The following is a 26,565-nucleotide window of genomic DNA, read 5'->3' as shown; positions in this document are numbered from 1 at the left end:
GATAAAGGAAGGAAGGCCTGCTTTAAATACTAATACTCACACAAGCTTTTTTGGAGGTTTGTGGAGTCAGCTAGACACGTCGCAGTTAGTTATCGTGGCATCTCTTTCTATTCCTCTCTTCTTTTCAGTTCAGATAACTATTCTATTAGTTTCGAGCCATAATCATATCCAAGTTTGATATTATTTATTGTCTTATAATTATTCGAGGAAGATTCAAACTTGTAATGTTTATCTCTAACAGGTATGGATAATAAATGTAATGTTTATCTCTAACAGGTATGGATAGTTTTGAATAGCGTGCGCGTTGATTTTACCTCGACTGCCATGTTGATTTTCTCCAGTGCAGCAAAGCTGCTTGCTTTGTGTTATGAGGTCTGGTTTTGTCAACAGACTATATTGCTTGACCCAAAAGAAAATGCAATATCATGTCAATCCTCATTTCGCAGTTGCAGGAGGATGGTTGTGAAAATACAAGCTAACTCTGGACAACATGACATTCATTCAGGTAAACCTGCTAAAGCATAAGTAGTATAATGCAAGCTTCATCCACAACCAAACTTGCATGGAACATGGCGTATACATATCAAAACCAGATTCACTTGTTCCCTCATATATACAAACGTCACCTTAACATAACACAACATACATGCCTTATTCTTTCATGAATTACATATAGTACATGCAAGCAGCTGACCCAATAAACAGCAAATGATACTCGAATATCAAGCAATGTCATCAACTGAGAAATGAACTCTGGGTGGCCCAGTCCAAATTTCCATCTGTGAAGCAATGATCTATTGGATCAGGTTCCAGCCATGTTGCTCCTGACAAAACCACATTAAGCTTCACCGCTGGATACGCAGTACATTTCTTTCCCTAAAATGAAGCATACCACCAAAGCATTGAAAATACACATAGGAATGAATGATGGAACCCTATCACACCAGAATTGTGGCAAATCTGGTGAAGCCTATTCAGGATATTTTCACTATATATCTTTCAGAAGTATCTGTAACGGGGCAAATCTCCATCAATTCTCTTCTTTTGAGTTTATCTTTATGCCCATTCATGCATGTATATATTATAAGAAGAAGTTTTTGACATATGGCATGTATTGTGTGTCAAATGTATACCGATTCATGAAGATAGCACTACGAAGGAAAATAAAACTTACCCACAGAGAAACAGGATCCTCCTATCTGAACCAGTTATGTTACCTCCTAATGCCTTCACAAAAAGCTTAATGAACTCAGGAAGGCCTTCATATGTAGCCCCAGCAATTATATTACCCTCAACAACACACGCCACCATGGTCTGGTTCCACCCAATAAGCACCTGCAGGCTGCAGAAACAAGTACAGATCTGACAGCTTGGAAGGCCGTTATATTTTAAATGTATAGCCGCGGCTATACTCTGTAATCAAAATAGAAAATCTAAACTGTATAGCCGTTCGGCTATAGAGGTATAGCCGCACGGCCATAACATATTGCCGCGCGGCTATACACCATAAATTGAGTATTTTAAACGCGTACGGCCGCCCGGCTGTACTCCAAAAATTTTGTCGGCTGTACTCTATTAGAAGATCTTCAAAAATTACAGAAAACCCAAAAACATTTTAAAACAAAGGGGACCCAGAAAGACACATATAGCATTTGAAGATTTGTAAATTAAACACAGATCAGATTATTTTCGCTCAGAGACGAAGGCACTAATGCAATTTTGTTTATTGAATATGGTGTACGCAGTGACGTTGGAGCCAAGAATTTGTTCACGCTGTCTTTTCCCCAGAACTCAAGGCTCAATACAGGTCGGTTCTCTAGCTCATAATGAATGAGCAAGCACTAGTACTCGAACAAAACTCCTAACATGTGTTCTTGTTTGAGCTTACTTTAGTCTCGCTGTCCACACAACCTAGAAACTGTGACCTACGGATTGCCATTTGTCAATCTAATAGAGTGGCTCTAATCAACAATAAAACTTAATTCATTTTGTCTATAATTAAGGCTACCACCAACCACTGGCGGATGCAAAAAACTAAACTTGAAAGTGTGATGTTCGTTCGTAAACTTGACAAACTAATTTCCAGTCCCAAACATATTCCAAATTTTAGAGGAGGCAACATAATCCCATATGTGAGAATTGTAAGCACTTCAATCTTCGAGACAAATTTCTTGTTTTGGGTTTACAAATTCAAGTGAAGCAAGCATTCAATCTTCAATCTAATTGAGTGTGCTTGATTACAGAGCATGGAAAAGACCAATATGACAGTGCTCAAGTGATGTAATGAGGCTAAAGAATCAATTTTTATCATATAATCACTAAATACGTTCACTAAAAGATGTCATCGTTATATGTGAACTTTTTAGAAATATATAAACTAGCTAGGATTTATGTGAATTCAAATTTGGATACATGAAATATTATTACCTACTACATCATTTGGTGAACAAATTTGATGTTCCTAACAATTCTATGCGTACTAGTAAAGTATTTTGTCTTTAATTTGGAAGTACCCGAAAGCATAATGTTTTTCATATATTATCTCGCAGAAGGCAATTCAAGAAAGAAAGCCATCATTATTGGAGTCGTAGTTGGAGGTACTGTAGGTCTTTTTACTCTCATTGTTGGAGTTTTTCTCTATTTTAAACTTTCAAGAAAGCCCGAGGCTGCCATGATCACAGAATTCGAAGTAGCACTTCCTCTTGCATATATACTATTGTTCAATTATCTCCTGCTCTAACCATGTATACATGTATATAAACATAAAAAAAATTGCTCGTACGTGTCTTCATCAACTGTTTAAATTTACTTATTTTTAGGTGATATATTGGGTGCAAACGAGTTGCAAGGACAATTGAATTACAAAAATAAAGATTTGAAGAATCGGCAACAAAAAACTTCAGTGAAGAAAACAAACTTGGAGAAGGAGAATTCAAGGACATCTATAGGGTAAATTATATGCTAAAGAGCTCTAAAATAATTTATTTCAATTCAGTTCAGTACGGTTGAATATGGTGTACTCTTTTTTGACATGCATAAAGTTTTGAAAAACTGGGAAAATTGCGTTGTCAAGCTTTTGATTATCCATGCATATTTTTCATTTACAATTACATGGTTGGTCAGGGTACTCTAAACAATGGAAAAGTAGTTGCAGTTAAAAAACTAGCAATTCTCCAATCCAACAGGGCAAAGGCGAATTTTGTAAACGAAGTGAAGCTGATAAGTAACGTTCATCACCGAATCTCATTCTTCTTCTTGGATGTTGTAGCAAAGGACCGGAATTGCTTCTCATATATGAATACATGGCAAACAACAGCCTCGACAGATTCATATTTGGTAATAATTTTAGGATTTTCAGCTCAGCTACCTCTAAATGCATTACGTATACATTTTATTGTTTTATTTGTTCATTGAAAGATCTGTTTTTTTTTTTCCTTCTTCCATGGGAAATAGTTCCAAAAAGAGGCCCTCTCAACTGGAAACAACTAAATGACATAATCCTGGGTACAGCTAGGGGTCTTGCCTATTTACATGAGGAGTTTCAAGTATGCATCATACATAGAGATATAAAAACCAGCAATATTCTTTTGGATGATAGTTTCCAGCCCAAAATTTTGGGCTGGCAAGGCTTCTACCAGATGATCAGACTCATCTTAGTACCAGATCTGCTGGAACATTGTAAGTTAAAGTACTTTCCCACAGGCATAAACCCCTGATGGAGATCTATATGATCATTACCCTTCTACAATATTTATACCGGTATTGTGTTTTTACCTAGTTATCATTCTATCCGCACACAAAAAGTGTTATGAATCTACTACATACATCTTGTGTAGCCAAAGAGGAGTTCATCTCCACCATCATGGTGATGCTCTCTAGTGTCTCTCTATGTGGAAGTGTCTCTCACTTCTGTTTTAGCCTATCTAAGCAATGGTGCTCACGGCACCTCCAAATGGTGAGGCGTGCTACCCACACACTTTCTATGTACCAAGCCTTCTTTAAATAACCAAAGAATTTGGTCCAACAGCTGCATGCATGAAAAAACCATGCAAGTTGTCCTGAGCACCTTCAAAGTCCTCCACAAGACGCAGAACATTAATGCACTGAAAAAGCACAACCACCAGCATTGGAAAAGACTCCAGCCGCTCCTCTTTCTCATGTCCTTGGTGCGGCACAGTGGGGCACACCAGCACACACATGTCCGGCAGACAACGAAGTCCCTCTTTATGCATAGCCCAAGTTGGCTTCTCAAATAACCCAAGAGTCAAAAGTAATAGCAATAATACAAAGCCTATTCTTACTCTCTCTCTTGTTCTCACGGGTACACAGACCAACAATGAAAGAAAGTTTTCATTCTCATAATGGCAGCCACCTACTAAGGAAAGGGGAATGCTAGCAACCGTCTCTCTAATTTTTTTTTTTGGACTTCTTCCATTTTTCTCATGACATATGTCACTTCCCATACACTTGAAAACAATGACATTAATACATCAAATAAACCAACTTTTGTTTTCCAAGTTTACCCTTATTAAATGTATTGTCTTTCAATTTATCCAAATTTTTTTACATCTCTCTTAACGCATTTAAAAAATTAGTTTTTTTTTTTAAAGAACATTTTTTTTTAAAACACAAGAATGACCTCAAAAAAAAAAAAAAAAAAAAAATCAACAAAAGAAAGATCGTTTTTTTTTATACGGACAAAATACATCCACGATCAACATTACGTAGTCACAAACATACAAGATCAATCCACAATTGGTACATACACACACACAGATACACACATCACCTTAACATATGCTCTTATTCTTTTATTGAATTACACGGAGTTTCTGGCTATGCTTCATTTTCTTTTATTCTCTTATTCGTTTATGGAATTACATATATTACTTGGAAGCAGCAGACCCGGTAAAGGGTGCCTAGAATGATACTTGAATATCAAGCAATGTCATCAACTGAGAAATAAGCTCTGGTTGGCCATGCCACGCTGCTGCGGTAACCAGATTTCCATCAGTGACACAACGATCTATTGGATCCGCTTCCACAAACGTCCCCCCTGACGAAACCACACGAGCCTTAATCCCTGGGTATCCAGTACATTTCTTCCCCTGAAATATAGCCAATTGAACCAATTACGACATGCTAAGAAGTGCCTAATCAGAAAATAAGTACATTAACCACTAATCAAAAGAAACAGAAAATTTTTTAGTGACAAACGTTTAACCACCAAATGCAGGTAGGAAATATGTTTTTCTTTAAGAACCATACCTGCAGAACACCAGCAGCAACTAAAATTTCCAGGCCATGGCAGATGGATGCAACTGGTTTCCTGGCTTCCATAAATTGTTTCACTAGTACAATAACATCTTCCTTTAGTGCCAAAAACTCTGGAGCTTTACCTCCAGGGAGTACAAGAGCGTCATAACTTGAGGCATCTATGGATTCAAAGTCAGCTGTTAAAACAAAATTATGTCCCCGGATCTCACTGTAGGTTTGGCCCCCTTCAAGATCACGGATAGCAGTTGGGCAGGTATCACCTGCTTTCTTCTTGGGGCATACCACATCAACATGGCATCCTAGAACTTTAAGGCTCTGATAAGGCACAGTTACCTCATAATCTTCTGCGTAGTTCTACAAATATTGGGGAGGGGAGCAATTAAATGATGATGATTAGTAACTAACAATTTAATCGTTGGCTATATTTTGTCCTATATTTGTCATTGCAATATAAAAGAAAAAGAAAAGAAAGCTTACTCCAATGATGATGAGGACCCTTCTCTCTGAAGCACATATGTTGCCTCCCAGTGCCTTGAGAAAAAGCCCAATGAACTCAGGATTGCCATAATATGTGACCCCAGTAATTAAATTATCATCAGCAACACACACTGACAATGTATCGGGTTCTACCCAGTGAGCACCAGCAGCAACCAATCCAGGTTTCATAGTTGAAACCGCTGTGCACTTGCGACCTTTAACAGCGCCTGCAGGTGCTAAGACCAACAGCCCATGGCAAATAGCAGCAATTGGCTTTCTGGAGTCAGAAAATTTTCTCGCCAATTCTACAACTGATGCCTTCATAGCTAGATGTTCAGGAGATCGTCCTCCTGGTATAACTAGACCATCATATTTGTCAAATTCGATGTCATCAAATGTTGCATTCAGTGTGAAATTGTGGCCACGAGATTCGGTATTAGCCTGTAACGAAAAAGGTACACAAAAGAAAACCAAGCACAGCACACACATTAAAACAAGAGTAATGGTTAGGTGAATTCAAACTTGTTTTTCTTGCTTCTCTCAAACTCAAACTCAAACTCATCAGAGGTTGTTTTCCAACAACTGTGTTCAATATTAAATCTATAAAATCTATTCCTCTAGTTTACAAATAAAAACGAAATGCAAAGCAAGTTGGAAGTGAGCAACTATTCCTCTTTTCAAATTATGAATTTAACTGTAAATATTTTTCAAAATTAATTAATTAATTAACAGGAAAGACAGAGTTTGACCTGGTCAGTGGACTCTACTTGAATGGTTATGGCAGTGGAGCAGATATCACCAGCTTTCTTGACAGGAGAAACTGCATCAACAGAGACTCCAAATGCCTGCAGTGCTTGAAATGGGACCATTGCCTCGTAATCTTCCATGTAGTCCCCGCACAGTAACAACACCCTCCTCCGCTCCTCGCCTTTCGGATTCCCCATTTCTTTTCTTATTTCCTTCTTTAGTTTCTTGCTTTTTCTTTCTTCTTTCTTCTTTCGTCTTTTTCAGAGAGAGAGATGGTCTGATAAAGGAAGGAAGGCCTGCTTTAAATACTAATACTCTCACAAGCGTTTTTGGAGGTTTGTGGAGTCAGCTAGATACGTCGCACGCAATAGTTAGTTATCGTGGCATCTCTCTATTCGCCGCTTCTTTTCAGTACGGATAACTGTCCTATTAGTTTCAAGCCAATCACCATATCCAATTTTGATACGTTTTTTAGTTGTCTTCTTCACCGACCAAGTGAGTCTCAATTATTCGAGGAAGATTGAAACTTGAGTTTGTTCTCTTCACGGACCAAGTGAGTCTAAATTATTGAAGGATGATTGAAACTTGAGTGCAAAGAGGCGGATTTATTCTCTTATTGTGAATACAAGTGATGGTATAAATTATTAGAGAAATATTCAAACTTGAGTGCAAAGAGGTGGACCCACTGTCTTAGTATGAGTGCAAATGATAGTCTAAATTTTTAGAGAAATATTCAAATTTTAGTGCAAAGAAGCGTACTCACTGTGTTATTGTAAATATTAGAATATTCGAGCTCAATGCTTCCTTTTCAATTAAAAAATAATAATAATAAAGCTCAATGCTTCCAAGCTAATGTCCCTATACTACAGAAAAGCTCTTTAATCTTCCTCTTGCCTGCATTAATGTAGCACGTGTCTGGCCCTTAAATAAATGTAATGTTTATCTCTAACACAGGTATGGATAAGAAATGTAATGTTTATCTCTAACAGGTCATGCTTTTTGAGCCGTGATAGTTTTGGAATAGCGTTTGCGTGGATTTTACCTCGACTGCCATGTTGATTTTCACCAGAGCAGCAAAGCTGCTTGCTTTGTGTTATGAGGTCTGGTTTTGTCAACAAACTATATTGCTTGACCAAAAAGAAAATGCAATATCATGTGGATCCTCATTTCGCAGTTGCAGGATGGTTGTGAAAATACAAGCAAACTCTGGACAACATGATATTCAAAAGAAAATGCAATATCATGCGGATCCTCATTGCAGTTGCGGGAGGATGGTTGTGAAAATACAAGGCTAACTCTGGACAACACGATATTCATTCAGGTAAAAATTCGAGGTGTACGGTGAGAGAGATAGAGACGAAGGGGACCGATGACTAATAAATCATAGTGTCCTTCTAAAGCATAAGTAGTGTAATACAAGCTTCATCCACAACCAAACTTGCATGGGAACATGGCATATACATATCAAAACCAGAATCACTTGTTCCCTCATATATACAAACGTCGCCTTAACATAACACAATATACATGCCTTATTCTTTCATGAATTACATATAGTTCATGCAAGCAGCTGACCCGGTAAACAGCAACTAGAATGATACTCGAATATCAAGCAATGTCATCAACTGAGAAATGTACTCTGGGTGGCCAGGCCACGCTGCTTCAGTAACCAAATTTCCATCCGTGAAGCAACGATCTGTTGGATCAGGTTCCAGCCATGTTGCTCCCGACAAAACCACATTAAACTTCACCGCTGGATACGCAGTACATTTCTTTCCCTAAAATTTAGCCAGTTAACAACAGTTAGGACATGATTAAAAAAAGTCCATAATGTGAAAATAAGTAAATCGGAAGCAGCAAAAGGCAAACAGATTACAACTTCAAGGTGGTTTCTTTTTTACCTTGTCATTAAATACTCACTATGATACAACTTTATATAACCAGAAAATAGGCAGTGTCCCTCTTACAAAATTGATGATACTCCCAACTCTTCCTAACACCTTCTGAAAAACTGAAACTGCCTAGCTCAGCCAAGCCTTTTGGTTTTCCTTAATTACTTGGTAATTTATTGTTTTACCCCATTCCATCTAGCATAGATTTTTACTGCTTCATATATTCCTTCAGAGAATTCTACATTGCAGTACACACCTTCTGACTTTTATATTACCGCACAAATGTTCATGCACCAACTGGCAAGCTTGCTCATCAACACCCACAACAGAACATACATTTAAATTTACGATCAACTACATAGATAGTGAGTTATAGAACAAATAAATCCTCAGATTATCTGTATTGTCTTTTTGGTTAAACATGTTTAACTTCCCACACAAAATTTATTTTACTATAGCATTTTAGTTGATGTTAAAAAGCGTAAGAAGTTAAAATTTTATGGAATCTACATTATATATGTATATCTACCACGGAAATGCTATAATGAGGGTTTGTGGGTGAGGGGCTTAATACCACTATCCAATAATATAAAGGAAATTTTGAACTTAAACTGTTTTAATGATTGGATGGTTGAATTGAACTCCTCACTAAAACCCCCCACTCACATCCCCCTCATTGTTGCAGCTCCCATATCTGCCATATCATGCTTGGACTTTAAATTCCAAAATTTATAATCTTGATTTTGTTATATGATTTTGGACTGTTAATGAGGATTTTGCGTCCTTGTTTGTAATAGAGATGGCACTGAATCTGCACAAAATCAGCAGATGACAACTTTCTCTTCCTTTTGATTTACGTGGATGATATTATTGTTATTGGTAATGCTTTGTCATAGGTTCAAGCTTTTCTTAAGTCTCTTAACCATCAGTTTGCTATGAAAGATTTGGGGGATCTCCATTATTTTTTGGGCATTGAGGTAAAGCGTACTTCGGATATGTTTTGTTTTACTCAAGCCAAATATGCTGCCGATCTTCTCAAAAGGGCCACCTTACATGAGGCCAATCCTTGCCTCACTCTAGTTGCCACTGGCTCTCAACTTAGCTCTCTTCTTGGCTCCCCTATCTCCGATCCCACTGAGTATCTCAGTCTTGTTGGCACGCTTCATATCTCACCCTCACCCATCCAGACATCTATTTTTGCCGTCAACCTTCATGCATCAACCTACTGATATTCATTGGAAAGTCGTCAAGCGCATTCTCTGTTATGTTCTTGGCACTTCTCATGATGGCCTTGTTTTTCTCCCTTGTGACTCTTCCATGATTGCTTTCTCTAACACCGACTATGCTAGCAATCCCGATGATTGTCATTCTACTGGGGGATATTGTATTTTCTTTGGCTCAAACCTTGTCTCATGGAGCTCCAAGAAGCAGCCCATCGTCTCCCGTTCTAGTACCGAATCCGAGTGTCGTCAATTGGCTCTCACAGCTATGGAACTCTCCTGGATTCAACAACTCTTACAAGAATTACATGTCTCTTTGCCTTCACCTCCTTTACTTTGGTGTGACAACACAAGCTCTATCACTCTTGCTTCTAATCCGATCTTTCATGCACACACCAAACACATTGCCATTGATTATCATTATGTCCGTGAACTTGTCCCCACCCTGGCTCATTGAATGTTCATTATGTTTCCACCCATACCCAGCTAGTTAACATTTTTACCAAGGGTCTCCTGCTTCCACGGTTCGCCTTTCTCAAATCCAAGCTATTGAGCTCTTCACACATCAGCTTGCAAGGGGATAATAGAGAGGGTAAACTGCCGAATACCCCCCTGAACTATCACACTTGTCGAAATCTCCAACATGAATTAATTTTTCAGTCCATTTAGCCCTCGTATTAAATTTATTCGCCAATTTCGCCCATGCTGTTAGCTTTTTCACAATTTCATCCAAATGTTCATAAAAAACACCACGTGAATGGCACGTGCGGCTACTGTTGAAGGTAATCTAGTCCTAATCCTCAGACCCCTTTTAGCACTCTGTATGCCCAATTCTAAATTCCTATCATCTCTCTGCATCATCTTCTACCTTTCAAGCCTTCGCTTCCCATCTTTTCTTGCTTCTCACTGTCCTCCCTCTAACTCTCGCCGGCTTCACCATCATTCTCCAATGGTGTGGCGGTCTTAATGACCCCATTACACAATGGGCACCTAACTATCACGAGTTCCCTAGCATGGTCGACTTAGGTGGGCCCCCAGTCCATGTTTCACATTCTTTCGACTACGTCGATCTTCTGGGTCAGAGCCACTTGGCCTCCTTCCTCAACTATAAGGACTAGAAGTTCGATTATGTAACACCCCGACTCCGATTATTTCCTATTTTTAATTTAATTAAGAGAAAATATTAATTTACTCTTGGGTTAAGGGTAATTTTGGTCATTTTCTTATCCGGGAAGATTTTGGGACCACGAGTGGTTTGGTTGCGTAGGTGGTACGGAGACGAAATGTAGACATGCGGTAGGCTTGAATTGGAATTTTAACGAAGTTTTGGCGATCAAAACAAGTTTGGTGGCGGAACCGTAAATATTTCGAAGAGTTTGGTAAAAATCAGATTTTTCATTTTTACCTCACTCTCTCTCTCTCGCACACATCACTCTCTCTCTTCCGTTTCTCTCTCCCGACTATCTCTTTCTCTCTGTTCGATTCTCTCGGCTCCGCAACTCGAAGGGCCGACACGGTCCCATTTGATTCGCTCGGTCCGATCACAACCCACCCCATTTCCGCGGAAACCTCAATCCCGACATCGATTGGGTTCAAACCAGGTTTTTCACGGCGTTGCGCCGTCGTCTCCGCCGTCCAATCCCGGTGAAACAGGTGGGCTTTCTCCTCATTTTATCTGCTTTAGCTGTTTATGGGGTAGGTTTGGATCGATTTTGAAGTTTGGAAGTTGATTTTGAAACCTAAGTTTTGGCCTGTTTTCAATGTGAAATTCCGGCCACTTGCCGTCCGAATTGGACGTTGCCGTAGTTGAAAAAGATGCTCCATTCGTCGAGCAGTATCTAGGATAGGAAGGGTGGCTCGTGATTTGGAGATTTTCTGTCGCGAAATTTCTCTACACACCCACGCCGCCGGCGCGTGTGGCGGCGCGTGGGCAAGGCTGGTGAAGTTGCTTTTTATCTTGATGAGATCCTTAGGTTGCCACGAGTGCGTAGGATTTTGCGGATCTCAAGTTGGATGTCGTTTGACTATCGAACGGATTTCGCATATTGTGCGTTATTCGAGTTCGATAAGTTCTAACCGTTGGATCATTCCCAAACTGAAGTATGTCGATTTAGGTACTCTTAGAAACCTATAGGAATTCGCGGATCGTGAATCGGAGCCCCGGATGTTCCGATTCAATAATTTGAAGTTTGGGGAATCGCGATAACCATACGATCGAAAGCGATTCCCAAACCTGTAACCGGACCATAGGATATTCCATTGGACGTACACGCACCGGGAACTTGGGGATTTAAGTAATTCCTTTTGTGAATTTCTATTTTTGAAGTGCGTTATTTTAATCAAGGGTTCGTATCTCGAAATAGGTACTTCGGTCGACCATTCGCAGCAGGACCCTCTCGGGGCCGGGCAGCTTGGGATTATTTGTGAGTGGACTTTGTTTTAAGCATATGCATGGTTTTATTGATAAAAGACTTGTGCATATATTTAAATGGTGATTTTGATTTAATAATTATTGGGTTGATGAGTTTGAATATTCTTATACGTATTGGCAATATATTTTGAGTATGGATATATATATTTGAGTATGATGAATATGTTGATATGGATTTTGGGATGACTATCTATATTTTGTATGTATAGTGTATGAGAGGTTGTTGTGGTGAGATTGTGGAAAGATATGAGTTTGAGGGATGGTTGTGAGATGTACGAGTATGTTAGGTGAGTACCATTCCCTAGTTACTAGGCTTCCCACACACGTTGTTGGCAGTGCCGGTGGGGTGGGAAGGCCATGAGATTGCGGGTCTCACACATGTCGTTGGCAGTGCCGGTGTGTAAGACACTTTTCATACGTGTCGTTGGCGGTGCGGCGTATGGGAAGAGTATGTATATTGCTTAGTATTATCACACACGTCGTTGGCGTGCGGTGGGGTGATGATACTGTCTGCGCGCGTAGGACTTGTTATGAGATTTGTGAGCTACACGTGTCGTTGGCGATGCGGCGTGTGAGCTATGGAGTTCCGTCCCGGTTGGACTACTCATCCACAAGCGGGTTAGTGTTCGAAATCCTGCGTACCACTAACAATCCCGGTTGGATTGTTTCCCCGGTACATTAGTATGGAGAGAAGTATATATTATATTATATATTTATAGTTTTATATATATATATATGTGGTTCCGGGTTGATGAGAGTTGCATATCTTTGGGAAATGAGTTGTGGATTTGAGATGTGGGAATGTGTTGGACTTTGGGATAATGTGTTTTGAGTTTTTGGTTTCTGAATTGTGAAACTGCATGCTAGAGCACTATTTTTACATGGTGGGGTTATTATATTGATTTAAAGTGCAAACTTTATTTTTGTCCACTCACATATTTCTGTTTTGCGCCCCCCATGCAGTAGTTGCTTTTGGAAGCATTCGAGCAGGTTGCGAGCTCCAAACTTTTCATCCGTAGATAGGACTTGTGTAAATTCCTTCTACTCAACTGTTTGTTGTAAACAATTCTGTTAGATGCTCTGTTATTGCCCATGTTAGGTTGTTACTTGAGGCCGGAGGCCACTTTGTTTTGGGATTGTTGTATGTTAAAAGCATGCTGGCAGTTGGGATTTATATTATGTAAATTATGCAGGTTAAATATTGTTGGGTTTGAGCATTTTACAGGGGAGACTCTGCCAAAATTTTGGTAGGATGTCTTGGGTTTTTAGTAAGTGGGCCCGGCATCGGTGTGATGTCGGCACCAAGACGGAATCCGCCTTGGTTTCAAGGGAAATTCTGGGGCGGGTCCTGTCAAATTACATGTCCGATGTAATTATAGGTACTTCTAACCAAATAGGAATGTACTTGGAGACCAAGTATCCACCACTTGTATAAATATTCTAGTTCTATGTGAATACATATCATCCAATTTTCAAACCTAAGTGAATCTCTGACAGTTTGTGTGTCTAACAAATTGACTTTATATTATTGTTTCTGCATTTTGTACACTTTCAACTCACTTAGTTTCAGAAATCAACTTGGACTTTAGATTGAAATTCTGGACAACATGGGACCGATCCCAACAACATGGGACCCATCCCTATTAAAATCACAAAGATTTCCATTCATCACAAAATAAAGTACAGTCATGCATAAATGGGGTATTCAGTGGGCATGTTTACGTATCTGTAACGGGTATAGGAGGAAAGTGAATGATTTTCATTCCTGACTTCCCCTACGTTTACTTCCAATTAGGAATGAAAAAAGAAGTGGGCCCCACCTCAAAATCCGTAATCACATTCCCTCAAAACTAGGTATCAAATTAACTAGGGGGAGTAGTCAATACGATACTCATTCCTGTTTTCTCTTAATAACTTCCAAAAATACCCTTACCACTTTACCATAATTCTAAAACACCCCAAACCCTTAAAAAAAATTAAAAACTCACGCCAAGAAGTTCCAAGACGCTCCAACTTCTTTTTCACCTTAGCGTTGCAGACACAACCTCCCAGAAGCAGCAGCAACGCCTTGTGCTATGAAAGTCATTCTATCTATCTATCTTCTTCTTTTTCTATCTTCTATCTTCTATCTTCACATTCATCATAAAACAATCTACAGTCATGCATAAAGACTTTTATGGAGATTATATATCTCTTTTTTGGTAGTATGAAGATTATGTATGGTTATTATTATTATTTGATTGTTCACTAGTTACGTAGGTGAAAGATATATATTTATTGGAGTTTATTTTTTCGTTTGAAATTGGCTCTGGACAAAGGTGTTTTTAACATTATCATTGAACTAAGCTCTTGTTGTTCATTTTATTCAACATATTGATTCCTCATGTTCACACTGCCTTACTGGTTTGCTACAGGATTAGTTTGGTCTTGTTAGCCAATTTGAGAATTATATATGTGCTGTGGTGAAAATGTGCAGGATATTTTAGTAATTAAATTAATTTTGATTCTGATTCATACAAATTAGTAAACAATAATAATGGGAATCAATCCCATTCCTTTGCTAATTCCATATGTTTAGTAAACAGCTTAATGAGAATGATTCTTCCCATACTGATTCAGTAGTTCCCCGATTCCTAAATTATCTGATTCCTTACTTTCTCCATTACTGATACGTAAACATGACCTAAAACTACACTGCCATCGAAACAGGGATTACAGCTTCACTTCGTTTCAGTTGAACCCAATTATTGGAGCAAATCCTTTGGTGGCATCACATGGAATTATAGAAAGTCAGTAACATTTGTAACAATATCAATACTACGTATTACGATGAACAGAATGGAAACGAAAAGGAAATAGTCAGATTTGATTGAGAAACTTAAAGAATATGGACCAAATTGAAATTCGGATCAAATTTCTGGAAACAAAGGCGTAACCTGGCTGAAAGGGAGTAACCTTACCTGTATAACACCAGTAAAAATCTGCTGCGTGGCAGATGGATGCATTTGGTTTTCTTGTTTCCACAATTTGCTTCACTAATGCAATAACTTTCTCATCCAATGTCCAATGTTCTGGGGCTCGACCTCCAGGGAAAACAAACAACTGGTTTCAAGAAAATAGGTTCTTATGAAATCTGATCGCGACTAATTTATGAGTGATGGGGATCGGGATCAGGATACAGGTCACCAACCACATACACGAGCACCGAAATCTAGGGCTAGTGCAAACTCACATATATCGTAGCAAATCCATGCCACAAATAAACTATTTCATTAATCATCAATATTCAACTCTCCTACAACTATTACATTAGTCTTATTTATAGGCTTTACAAGACTTGGGCACCAAGATTGCTTGGTCCAAAAGTAAACTAATTAATTATAAAATCACACATAAGTAATAAAAGATATCCTAAAACTACCTAAATAAGAAAATAACAATATATCAAGAAATAATTAATTAAATGGTAAATATCTATCTTGATCCAATCTTATGCTCCTGCATCAGACTCCCCTAGTTGGAAAGAATTCGTCCTCGAATTCAAGCCTTTGATTGAGGAAAATCCGAGTAGAATCTTCAATTGCTTCATATTAATTCTGGATATTTTAGCATCCAATTGAAACCTTCCTTTCCAAATAAAAAGATATTTGGAATATTTCGTTATTCTTGGCTTCTTCTTACAACCTCTAACAATGCAAATGTTTCTCTCTAGAATCTTCAACCGATTGACAAAATCAACCAGAGTTTTGGCAACCTTCCAAGTGAAAACATTAAGGCCCATAAAATCAATAATATCTTCGAAAGTTTTCTCAATTCTCCTCTCTTCACTGTTCTGATCAATAAATAGCTTATCAAAATTGCTTTGAACACCCAAACAATTTTCATTGCAATTTTCACAGTTGCAAGGATCAAATATTGGAGGTAAATCCAAATTTAATAACTTTGATGAAGAACAAGATGCACCAAAATTACCAAATCCATTTATACCTTCAAAGACACAATGAGAATAACTGTGCCCCTCTTCACTTGACTCACCCAACGGAGCGCAATAATGAAAAGGGCTATCTCCTCGTACTCCCTGTCGAGACTCCTGGGCTTAGAGTGTCGATGCGAGCTACTCGGTTCAGATAAGGGTTCACGCATCTCTCCCCGTCAGAACTTTTACTTATCTGGGTTCGAGGTTCGATGTGAGCGACGCGTTCCGTAAGTTGCCGTAGCATCCACCTAATTTCCTCCATGTCGTTGTAGTTGTCAACACGACCCTCCATCCAAAAACCTCCCCGATAAAGCAGATCTTGAGCCATAGCTCTGATATCAATTGATGGGGATCGGGATCAGGATACAGGTCACCAACCACATACACGAGCACCGAAATCTAGGGCTAGTGCAAACTCACATATATCGTAGCAAATCCATGCCACAAATAAACTATTTCATTAATCATCAATATTCAACTCTCCTACAACTATTACATTAGTCTTATTTATAGGCTTTACAAGACTTGGGCACCAAGATTGCTTGGTCCAAAAGTAAACTAATTAATTATAAAATCACACATAAGTAATAAAAGATATTCAAAAACTACCTAAATAAGAAAATAACAATATATCAAGAAATAATTAATTAAATGGTAAATATCTATCTTGATCCAATCTTATGCTCCTGCATCAATGAGTCTAGGGCAGTAGTTGCATTCGAATTTGGAGACCTAATTGGCCTGGATATTGAGATTCTTCAGTAGTCTACTTTCTGGAAAATTAAAGTAAAGGAGTCTTTTAAAATTCATAAAGGACGTATTTGTCTTTGTATCATGTTTGGATTTACTTTCACAAGTTCACAACTCACACAAATGATCAAGTATTCCAATGGGCAACGGACCAATGAAGCATACCACCAAAACATTGAAAAAACACAAAGGAATGAATGATGGCACCCTATATCACCAGAATTATGGCAAATCTAGTAAAGCCTGTTCAGGTTATTTTCACTATCTTTCAGAAGTATCTGTAACAGGGCAAATCTCCCTCAATTCTCTTCTTTTCAGTTTATCTTTATGCCCATTCGTGCATGTATATATTATACGAAGAAGTTTTTGACATATGGCATGTATTGTGTGTCAAATGTATACCGATTCATGAAGACAGGTTCAAGAGCACATACACCATTTTCACCTTATTCATTCATTTTTGTTTATTCTGGGTTACTGCAATTTGAATCATAATCTTAAAGATTTTAACTTCAGGGCAGAATATTTTGCCATCAACATGCACATTAAAAAACAAATACTGGACAGTGATAATCACGAGATATACTTAATATTGATCGGCATCACAATTTCATATTTCTCATTGCACTACGATAAACAGGATCCCCCTATCTAAACCGGTTATGTTATCTCCTAGGCGATAAGTTGAATTTTTTTCAAGTACACCCACGCGGGTATAGTTGATAAATAGAATATTTTAAGAGTCTAGCCGAGCGGCTATACTTCAGAATGGAATATTTTAATATTTTAAACGTATAGCCGGCTGGCTATACTCTAAAAATAGGATATTTTAAAAGTACAGCCGCGTACTCGAAAATAGAACAATTTTACAGTATAGCCGCTCGGCTATACAGTAAAATAGAATATTTTTATACAAACGTATAGCCGGGCGGCTATACAATGTAGAACCATTATACGCTATCTCAGAAAAATTTCTTGTTTGGGGTTTACAAATTCTAAATTAAGGTACGGCAACCTATAGAAACATAGAAAACGCTATATGAAATGAATACATGGCAACCTAACTTGAGGACCGGAATTTCTTCTCATATATGAATACATGGCAGCCTCGACAGATTCATATTACATATACATTTTATTGTTTTATTTGTTCATTTAAAGATCTGTTTTTTTTCCTTCTTCCATGGGAAATAGGTCCAAAAAGAGGCTCTCTCAACTGGAAACAGCTAAATGACATAATCCTGGGTACAGCTAGGGGTCTTGCCTATTTACATGAGGTGTTTCATGTATGCATCATACATAGAGATATAAAAACCAGCAATATTCTTTTGGATGATAGTTTCCAGCCAAAAATTGCAGATTTTGGGCTGGCCAAGGCTTCTACCAGTTAGTACCAGATTTGCTGGAACATTTTAAGTTAAAGTACTTTAATTCCCAGAGGAATCAACCCCTGCTGGAGATCTATATTTACTCTTGTACAATATTTATACCGGTTTTTTTTTTGACCTATTTGTGGTTCTATCTGCACACAAAAAGTTATATGAATCTACCATATACATGGCCGGTACACTTGGGCGACTCCACTAATTTGATCTTGTGTGACACTGACAGGGGATACACAGCACCTGCATATGCAATTCATGGCCAATTGTCAGAAAAGGTGGATACATATAGTTATGGTGTGGTTGTCCTTGAAAAGAGCAGTGAAATCAAATCTGATGCTACGGGTGAATTTCTACTTGAAAAGGTAACTTCCAAACTGTATATATAATTCTTCCCTGAGATTTCTATTCTGCTTAGTTACTTTAGAATTGTAATATGTTTTATTTTACTTTATTTATTTTTCACATTAATGATTAGGCATGGATCCAAATGAATACAAACCAGAAGATGTAAAGAAGATTATAGAAATTGCTCTGATGTGCACTCAACCATCAGCTGCTCAAAGGCCTACAATGTCTGAAGTTATAGCTCTACTTAAAAGCACTAGCTCCTTGGAGAATAGGGCGCTCACTAGGCCTGTTTTTGTTGATTCTGATAAGAGAGTGAAGGGAGACACATCAACCTCTACTGCTTCCTCCACATCCAATGCCACCATATCGGTTTCTCAAGTTTCAGGTCGCTAAGTGCTAATTAAAGCACGACATTTCAACTCGTACATAAATATTTGGGAGTTTCCTTTGGATATTTATAGTTTCTAAGCAAAGATGTATCTACTAGGATTGTTAACAATAGTGATTTCACACTCCTTCTTCTTTGTTTGAATTCCTCTTGGTTTTTCAAGTATAGCACAAATGCTAGTTGTATGCCTCAGAGCCAAACATTTGATGTACTTTAAATCTTTAGTATTCAATAATACTGCATAACTGTTGATATTTACATGAATGGTTCATAAAATTGGGTGGCTTGAGTGAAAAAACTTTATCCATCAACACAAGGAGATGGTGAAGGCATCTTATTATGGCGGGATCATTTGCATCCTCCGGAGCCTTTCTTTTGCGAAATAAGGATAGATTTTAGTCATTAAACTAGGAATGTAAACGCTAGATCTGAAAGCAGATTCAAGGATTTCCATAAAAATCATAATCAACATTACGTAGTTACAAACATACAAGATCCATCCACAATTGGTACATATAGAGCAGTATCCCAGCATCATTGTTCCCTCACATATACACACATCACCTTAACATATGCTCTTATTCTTTTATTGAATTACACGGAGTTTCTGACTATGTTTCTTTTTCTTTTATTCTCTTATTCGTTTATGGAATTACATATATTACTTGGAAGCAGTAGACCCGGTAAAGGGTGTCTAGAATGATACTCGAATATCAAGCAATGTCATCAACTGAGAAATAAGCTCTGGTTGGCCATGCCACGCTGCTGCGGTAACCAGATTTCCATCAGTGACACAACGATCTATTGGATCCGCTTCCACAAACGTCCCCCCTGACGAAACCACACGAGCCTTAATCCCTGGGTATCCAGTACATTTCTTCTTCTGAAACATAGCCAATTAAACCAATTATGACATGCTAAAAAGTGCCTATTCAGATTATAAGTACATTAACCACTAATCAAAAGAAACAGAAAAAATATCATCTCGTTTGCGATTTTAAAGAGTACTCACCTCCCTCTTCCCAATAGTTATTTACAATTGAGAGGTTAATAGATCACAACAGATCAGCTCAACAGAACCAAAATACAAAGCACTAGATGTAACCTTTTTTACTTCCTTTTCAAGTACAATCGATAAAGTATTTCAATCTGTTTTACTTTTTCTTTAATAAGTAGCATAAAAACTGGAAGCATTATATTAATGTTTTAGTGACATACGTTTAACCACTAAATGCAGGTAGGATATATGTTTTTTCTTTAAGACCATACCTGCAGAACACCAGCAGCAACTAAAATTTCCAGGCCATGGCAGATGGAAGCAACTGGTTTCCTGGCTTCCATAAATTGTTTCGCTAGTACAATAACATCCTCATTTAGTGCCAAAACCTCTGGATCTTTACCTCCAGGGAGTACAAGAGCGTCGTAACTTGAGGCATCTACGGATTCAAAGTCAGCTGTTAAAACAAAATTTTGTCCCTGCGTTTCACTGCAGGTTTGGGCCCCTTCAAGATCACGGATAGCAGTTGGGCAGGGATCACCGGCTTTCTTCTTGGGGCAAACCACATCAACATGGCATCCTAGAACTTTAAGGGTCTGGTAAGGCACAGTTACTTCATAATCTTCTACGTAGTCCTACAAATATTACAAATATTGGGGAGGGGAGCAATTAAATGATGATGATTAGTATCTAACAGTTTAATCATTGGCTAGAAGCCTAAAACCATGAACTTGTCGTGGCGAAACTGGTAAAGCCGACTCAGGCTTTCTCCCCTTTCTCTTTTGATAATGTTAAGGTTGGTTGTCACTTGAACTTGAGCATACTATTTTGTCCTATATATGTCATTGCAATATTAAAGAAAAAGAAAAGAAACATTACTCCACAGATGATGAGGACCCTTCTCTCAGAACCAGATATGTTGCCTCCTAGTGCCTTCAGAAAAAGCCTAATGAACTCAGGATTGCCATAATATGTGACCCCAGTAACTATATTATCATCAACAACGCACACTGACAATGTATAGGGTTCTACCCAGTGAGCACCAGCAGCAACCAATCCAGGTTTCACAGTTGGAAACGCTGTGCACTTGCGACCTTTAACAGCGCCTGCAGCTGCTAAGACCAACTGCCCATGGCAAATAGCTGCAATTGGCTTTCTGGAGTCAGAAAATTTTCTCACCAATTCTACAACCGATGCATTCATAGCAAGATGTTCAGGAGATCGTCCTCCTGGTATAACTAGACCATCATATTCGTCAAATTCAATCTCATCAAATGTTGCATTCAGTGTGAAATTGTGACCACGAGATTCGGTATAAGGCTGTAACACAAAAAGGTACGTACGTACGTATAGAAAACCAAACCAAACACACACATTAAAACAGGTGTGTAAGGGTATACAAAATAAATAAATTAACAGGAAAGACAGAGTTTGACCTGGTCAATGGACTCTACTTGAATGGTTATGGCAGTGGCGCAGATATCACCCGCTTTCTTGCCAGGAGAAACTGCATCAACAGAGACTCCAAATGCCTGCAGTGCTTGAAATGGGACCATTGCCTCGTAATCTTCCATGTAGTCTCCGCACAGTAACAACACCCTCCTCTGCTCCTCGCCTTTCGGATTTCCCATTTCTTTTCTTATTTCCTTCTTTAGTTTCTTTCTTGCTTTTTCTTTATTCTTTCTTCTTTCTTCTTTCTTCTTTCTTCTTTCTTCTTTCTTCTTTTTCAGAGAGAGAGATGGTCTGATAAAGGAAGGAAGGCCTGCTTTAAATACTAATACTCACACAAGCTTTTTTGGAGGTTTGTGGAGTCAGCTAGACACGTCGCAGTTAGTTATCGTGGCATCTCTTTCTATTCCTCTCTTCTTTTCAGTTCAGATAACTATTCTATTAGTTTCGAGCCATAACCATATCCAAGTTTGATATTATTTGTTGTCTTATAATTATTCGAGGAAGATTCAAACTAATGTTTATCTCTAACAGGTATGGATAATAAATGTAATGTTTATCTCTAACAGGTATGGATAGTTTTGAATAGCGTGCGCGTTGATTTTACCTCGACTGCCATGTTGATTTTCTCCAGTGCAGCAAAGCTGCTTGCTTTGTGTTATGAGGTCTGGTTTTGTCAACAGACTATATTGCTTGACCCAAAAGAAAATGCAATATCATGTCAATCCTCATTTCGCAGTTGCAGGAGGATGGTTGTGAAAATACAAGCTAACTCTGGACAACATGACATTCATTCAGGTAAACCTGCTAAAGCATAAGTAGTATAATGCAAGCTTCATCCACAACCAAACTTGCATGGAACATGGCGTATACATATCAAAACCAGATTCACTTGTTCCCTCATATATACAAACGTCACCTTAACATAACACAACATACATGCCTTATTCTTTCATGAATTACATATAGTACATGCAAGCAGCTGACCCAATAAACAGCAAATGATACTCGAATATCAAGCAATGTCATCAACTGAGAAATGAACTCTGGGTGGCCCAGTCCAAATTTCCATCTGTGAAGCAATGATCTATTGGATCAGGTTCCAGCCATGTTGCTCCTGACAAAACCACATTAAGCTTCACCGCTGGATACGCAGTACATTTCTTTCCCTAAAATGAAGCATTCCACCAAAGCATTGAAAATACACATAGGAATGAATGATGGAACCCTATCACACCAGAATTGTGGCAAATCTGGTGAAGCCTATTCAGGTTATTTTCACTATATATCTTTCAGAAGTATCTGTAACGGGGCAAATCTCCATCAATTCTCTTCTTTTGAGTTTATCTTTATGCCCATTCATGCATGTATATATTATAAGAAGAAGTTTTTGACATATGGCATGTATTGTGTGTCAAATGTATACCGATTCATGAAGATAGGTTCAAGAGCATATACACCATTTTCACCTTATTCATTTATTTTTGTTTATTCTGGGTTACCGCAATTTGAATCACATTAAAAAACAATGCACATTAAAAAACAAATACTGAACAGTGATATATTCAATATTGATTGGCATCACAATTTCATATTTCTCATTGCACTACGAAGGAAAATAAAACTTACCCACAGAGAAACAGGATCCTCCTATCTGAACCAGTTATGTTACCTCCTAATGCCTTCACAAAAAGCTTAATGAACTCAGGAAGGCCTTCATATGTAGCCCCAGCAATTATATTACCGTCAACAACACACGCCACCATGGTCGTTCCACCCAATAAGCACTGCAGAAACAAGTACAGATCGGGAAGGCGTTATATTTTAAATGTATAGCCGGCTATACTCTGTAATCAAAATAGAAAATCTAAACTGTATAGCCGTTCGGCTATAGAGGTATAGCCGCACGCCATAACATTTGCCGCTCGGCTATACGCCATAAATTGAGTATTTTAAACGTCGGCCGGGCGGCTGTACTCTATTAGAAGATCTTCAAAAATTACAGAAAACCCAAAAACATTTTAAAACAAAGGGGACCCAGAAAGACACATACAGCATTTGAAGATTTGTAAATTAAACACAGATCAGATTATTTTCGCTAAGAGACGAAGGCACTAATGCAATTTTGTTTATTGAATATGGTGTACGCAGTGACGTTGGAGCCAAGAATTTGTTCACGCTGTCTTTTCCCCAGAACTCAAGGCTCAATAGAGGTCGGTTCTCTAGCTCATAATGAATGAGCAAGCACTCGAACAAAACTCCTAACATGTGTTCTTGTTTGAGCTTACTTTAGTCTCGCTGTCCACACAACCTAGAAACTATGACCTACGGATTGCTATTTGTCAATCTAATAGAGTGGCTCTAATCAACAATAAAACTTAATTCATTTTGTCTATAATTAAGGCTACCACCAACCACTGGCTGATGCAAAAAACTAAACTTGAAAGCGTGATGTTCGTTCGTAAACTTGACAAACTAATTTCCAGTCCCAAACATATTCCAAATTTTAGGGAGGCAACATAATCCCATATGTGAGAATTGTAAGCACTTCAATCTTCGAGACAAATTTCTTGTTTTGGGTTTACAAATTCAAGTGAAGCAAGCATTCAATCTTCAATCTTATTTGGAAGTACCCGAAAGCATAATGTTTTTCATATATTATCTCGCAGAAGGCAATTCAAGAAAGAAAGCCATCATTATTGGAGTCGTAGTTGGAGGTGTAGGTCTTTTTATTCTCATTGTTGGAGTTTTTCTCTATTTTAAACTTTCAAGAAAGCCCGAGGCTGCCACAACCACAGAATTCGAAGTAGCACTTCCTCTTGCATATATACTATTGTTCAATTATCTCCTGCTCCAACCATGTATACATGTATATAAACATAAAAAAAATTGCTCGTACGTGTCTTCAACTGTTTAAATTTACTCATTTTTAGGTGATATATTGGGTGCAACCGAGTTGCAAGGACCATATTGAATTACAAAAATAAAGATTTGAAGAATCGGCAACAAAAAACTTCAGTGAAGAAAACAAACTTGGAGAAGGAGAATTCGAGGACATCTATAGGGTAAATTATATGCTAAAGAGCTCTAAAATAATTTATTTCAATTTAGTTCAGTACGGTTGAATATGGTGTACTCTTTTTTGACATGCATAAAGTTTTGAAAAACTGGGAAAATTGCGTTGTCAAGCTTTTGATTATCCATGCATATTTTTCATTTACAATTACATGGTTGGTCAGGGTACTCTAAACAATGGAAAAGTAGTTGCAGTTAAAAAACTAGCAATTCTCCAATCCAACAGGGCAAAGGCGAATTTCATAAACGAAGTGAAGCTGATAAGTAACGTTCATCACCGGAATCTCATTCTTCTTCTTGGATGTTGTAGCAAAGGACGGGAATTGCTTCTCATATATGAATACATGGCAAACAACAGCCTCGACAGATTCATATTTGGTAATAATTTTAGGATTTTCAGCTCAGCTACCTCTAAATGCATTACGTATACATTTTATTGTTTTATTTGTTCATTGAAAGATCTGTTTTTTTTTTTCCTTCTTCCATGGGAAATAGGTCCAAAAAGAGGCCCTCTCAACTGGAAACAACTAAATGACATAATCCTCGGTACAGCTAGGGGTCTTGCCTATTTACATGAGGAGTTTCATGTATGCATCATACTTAGAGATATAAAAACCAGCAATATTCTTTTGGATGATAGTTTCCAGCCCAAAATTTTGGGCTGGCAAGGCTTCTACCAGATGATCAGACTCATCTTAGTACCAGATCTGCTGGAACATTGTAAGTTAAAGTACTTTCCCACAGGCATAAACCCCTGATGGAGATCTATATGATCATTACTCTTCTACAATATTTATACCGGTATTGTGTTTTTACCTAGTTATCATTCTATCCGCACACAAAAATTGTTATGACTGTACTATATACATCTTGTGTAGCCAAAGAGGAGTTTATCTCCACCATCATGATGATGCTCTCTAGTGTCTCTCTATGTGGAAGTGTCTCTCACTTCTGTTTTAGCCTATCTAAGCAATGGTGCTCACGGCACCTCCAAATGGTGAGGCGTGCTGCCTACACACTTTCTATGTGCCAAGCCTTCTTTAAATAACCAAAGAATTTGGTCCAACAGCTGCATGCATGAAAAAACCATGCAAGTTGTCCTGAGCACCTTCAAAGTCCTCCACAAGACGCAGAACATTAATGCACTGAAAAAGCACAACCACCAGAATTGGAAAAGACGCCAGCCGCTCTTCTTCTTACTCATGTCCTTGGTGCAGCACAGTGGGGTACACCAGCACACGTACATGTCCGGCTGCCAACGAAGTCCCTCTTTATGCATAGCCCAAGTTGGCTTCTCAAATAACCCAAGAGTCAAAAGTAAAGCAATAATACAAAGCCTATTCTAACTCTCTCTCTCTTGTTCTCACGGGTATACAAACCAACAATGTGGCTAATAAACAATGAAAGAAAGTTTTCTTTCTCATAATGGCAGCCACCTACAAAGGAAAGGGGAATGCTAGCAATTTTCTCTCTAATTTTTTTTTTTTTTGAACTTTTTTTCTTTTTCTCATGATATATGTCATTCCCATACACTTAAAAACAATGACATTAATACATCAAATAAACCAATTTTTATTTTCCAAGTTTCCTTATTAAATGTATTGTCTTTCAATTTATCCAAATTTTTGTACAACTCTCTTAACACATTTAAAAAATTAAAAAAAAATCAGTTTTTTTTTTTAAAAAAAAGAACATGTTTAAAATTAAAAAAAAAAACACAAGAATGACCTCAAAAAAAAAATCAACAAAAGAAAAATCGTTTTTTTAATACGGACAAAAGACATCCTTCTAAAGAAGTCTGTATTCGAAGGAAGTTCATTAATTGCATTTTCAAACCATTAATTTGGTAAGTTTGATTATTGATTTTTTTTTTTCAAAACCATTAATTAGGTAAGTCTTATTTGTTGGAGACTTTCAGAAAAGAAAAGAAAAAAACATAACTTTTTTTCTTATTTAATTTTTTAAGTCTTATTTGAATGTCTCCTCATTCCCTTTGGAGTCTTTAAAAAAAGACTTTTTTTCTTAATTAATTTTTGAACAAGGTGATAAGAAAATTGTAAAAAATTTGGATAAATAATTTAAGGAAATATTAGAATCAATACATTTAACAAGGGCAGATTTGAAAAACAAATGTTAGCTTGTTTGATGCATTA

General features: G+C 37.8%; 3 protein-coding genes, 1 long non-coding RNA gene and 1 pseudogene across 4 annotated transcripts in view; 3 read left to right on the top strand and 2 right to left on the bottom strand.

The window, feature by feature from the left end:
- LOC103327334 (cysteine-rich receptor-like protein kinase 2) overlaps positions 1-26,565 on the top strand; it is a 53,796-nt gene that overhangs the window by 12,555 nt on the left and 14,676 nt on the right. The gene's annotated exons all lie outside the window — the stretch shown is intronic.
- Positions 1-26,565, top strand: part of LOC148918002 (uncharacterized) — a 43,658-nt gene that overhangs the window by 3,094 nt on the left and 13,999 nt on the right. The gene's annotated exons all lie outside the window — the stretch shown is intronic.
- On the top strand, positions 124-19,014 carry LOC103327480 (cysteine-rich receptor-like protein kinase 2; annotated as a pseudogene).
- Positions 4,778-6,793, bottom strand: LOC148918003 (protein DJ-1 homolog D-like). Its single transcript, XM_089050023.1, has 4 exons — positions 6,504-6,793; positions 5,755-6,195; positions 5,269-5,631; positions 4,778-5,108 (listed from the first exon to the last, which is right to left on the bottom strand). The coding sequence occupies exons 1-4, from the start codon at positions 6,696-6,698 to the stop codon at positions 4,920-4,922; spliced, it is 1,188 nt and encodes a 395-aa protein (XP_088906149.1). The 5' UTR covers positions 6,699-6,793; the 3' UTR covers positions 4,778-4,919.
- On the bottom strand, positions 19,321-21,591 carry LOC103327331 (protein DJ-1 homolog D-like). Its single transcript, XM_089050025.1, has 4 exons — positions 21,325-21,591; positions 20,768-21,208; positions 20,161-20,523; positions 19,321-19,774 (listed from the first exon to the last, which is right to left on the bottom strand). Exons 1-4 carry the CDS (start codon positions 21,517-21,519, stop codon positions 19,586-19,588), a joined length of 1,188 nt encoding a protein of 395 aa, XP_088906151.1. The 5' UTR covers positions 21,520-21,591; the 3' UTR covers positions 19,321-19,585.

Source organism: Prunus mume, linkage group LG4, assembly GCF_029339155.1.
Source record: "Prunus mume cultivar Tortuosa linkage group LG4, ASM2933915v1, whole genome shotgun sequence".
NCBI classification, from domain to species: Eukaryota; Viridiplantae; Streptophyta; class Magnoliopsida; order Rosales; family Rosaceae; genus Prunus; species Prunus mume.
Note: the sequence above shows the minus strand (reverse complement) of the source record. Positions and strands in the feature narration are given on the sequence as shown.

Coding starts and splice junctions, on each gene's coding strand:
- LOC148918003 (XM_089050023.1), bottom strand. CDS start 6,698: ATGGGGAATCCGAAAGGCGAGGAGCGGAGGAGGGTGTTGTTACTGTGC. Junction 5,632..5,754: donor GGGTCCTCATCATCATTGGA/GTAAGCTTTCTT, acceptor CAATATTTGTAG/AACTACGCAGAAGATTATGA. Junction 5,109..5,268: donor TTGCTGCTGGTGTTCTGCAG/GTATGGTTCTTA, acceptor GCTATATTTCAG/GGGAAGAAATGTACTGGATA.
- LOC103327331 (XM_089050025.1), bottom strand. CDS start 21,519: ATGGGAAATCCGAAAGGCGAGGAGCAGAGGAGGGTGTTGTTACTGTGC. Junction 21,209..21,324: donor AAGTAGAGTCCATTGACCAG/GTCAAACTCTGT, acceptor TTTGTGTTACAG/CCTTATACCGAATCTCGTGG. Junction 19,775..20,160: donor TTGCTGCTGGTGTTCTGCAG/GTATGGTCTTAA, acceptor GCTATGTTTCAG/AAGAAGAAATGTACTGGATA.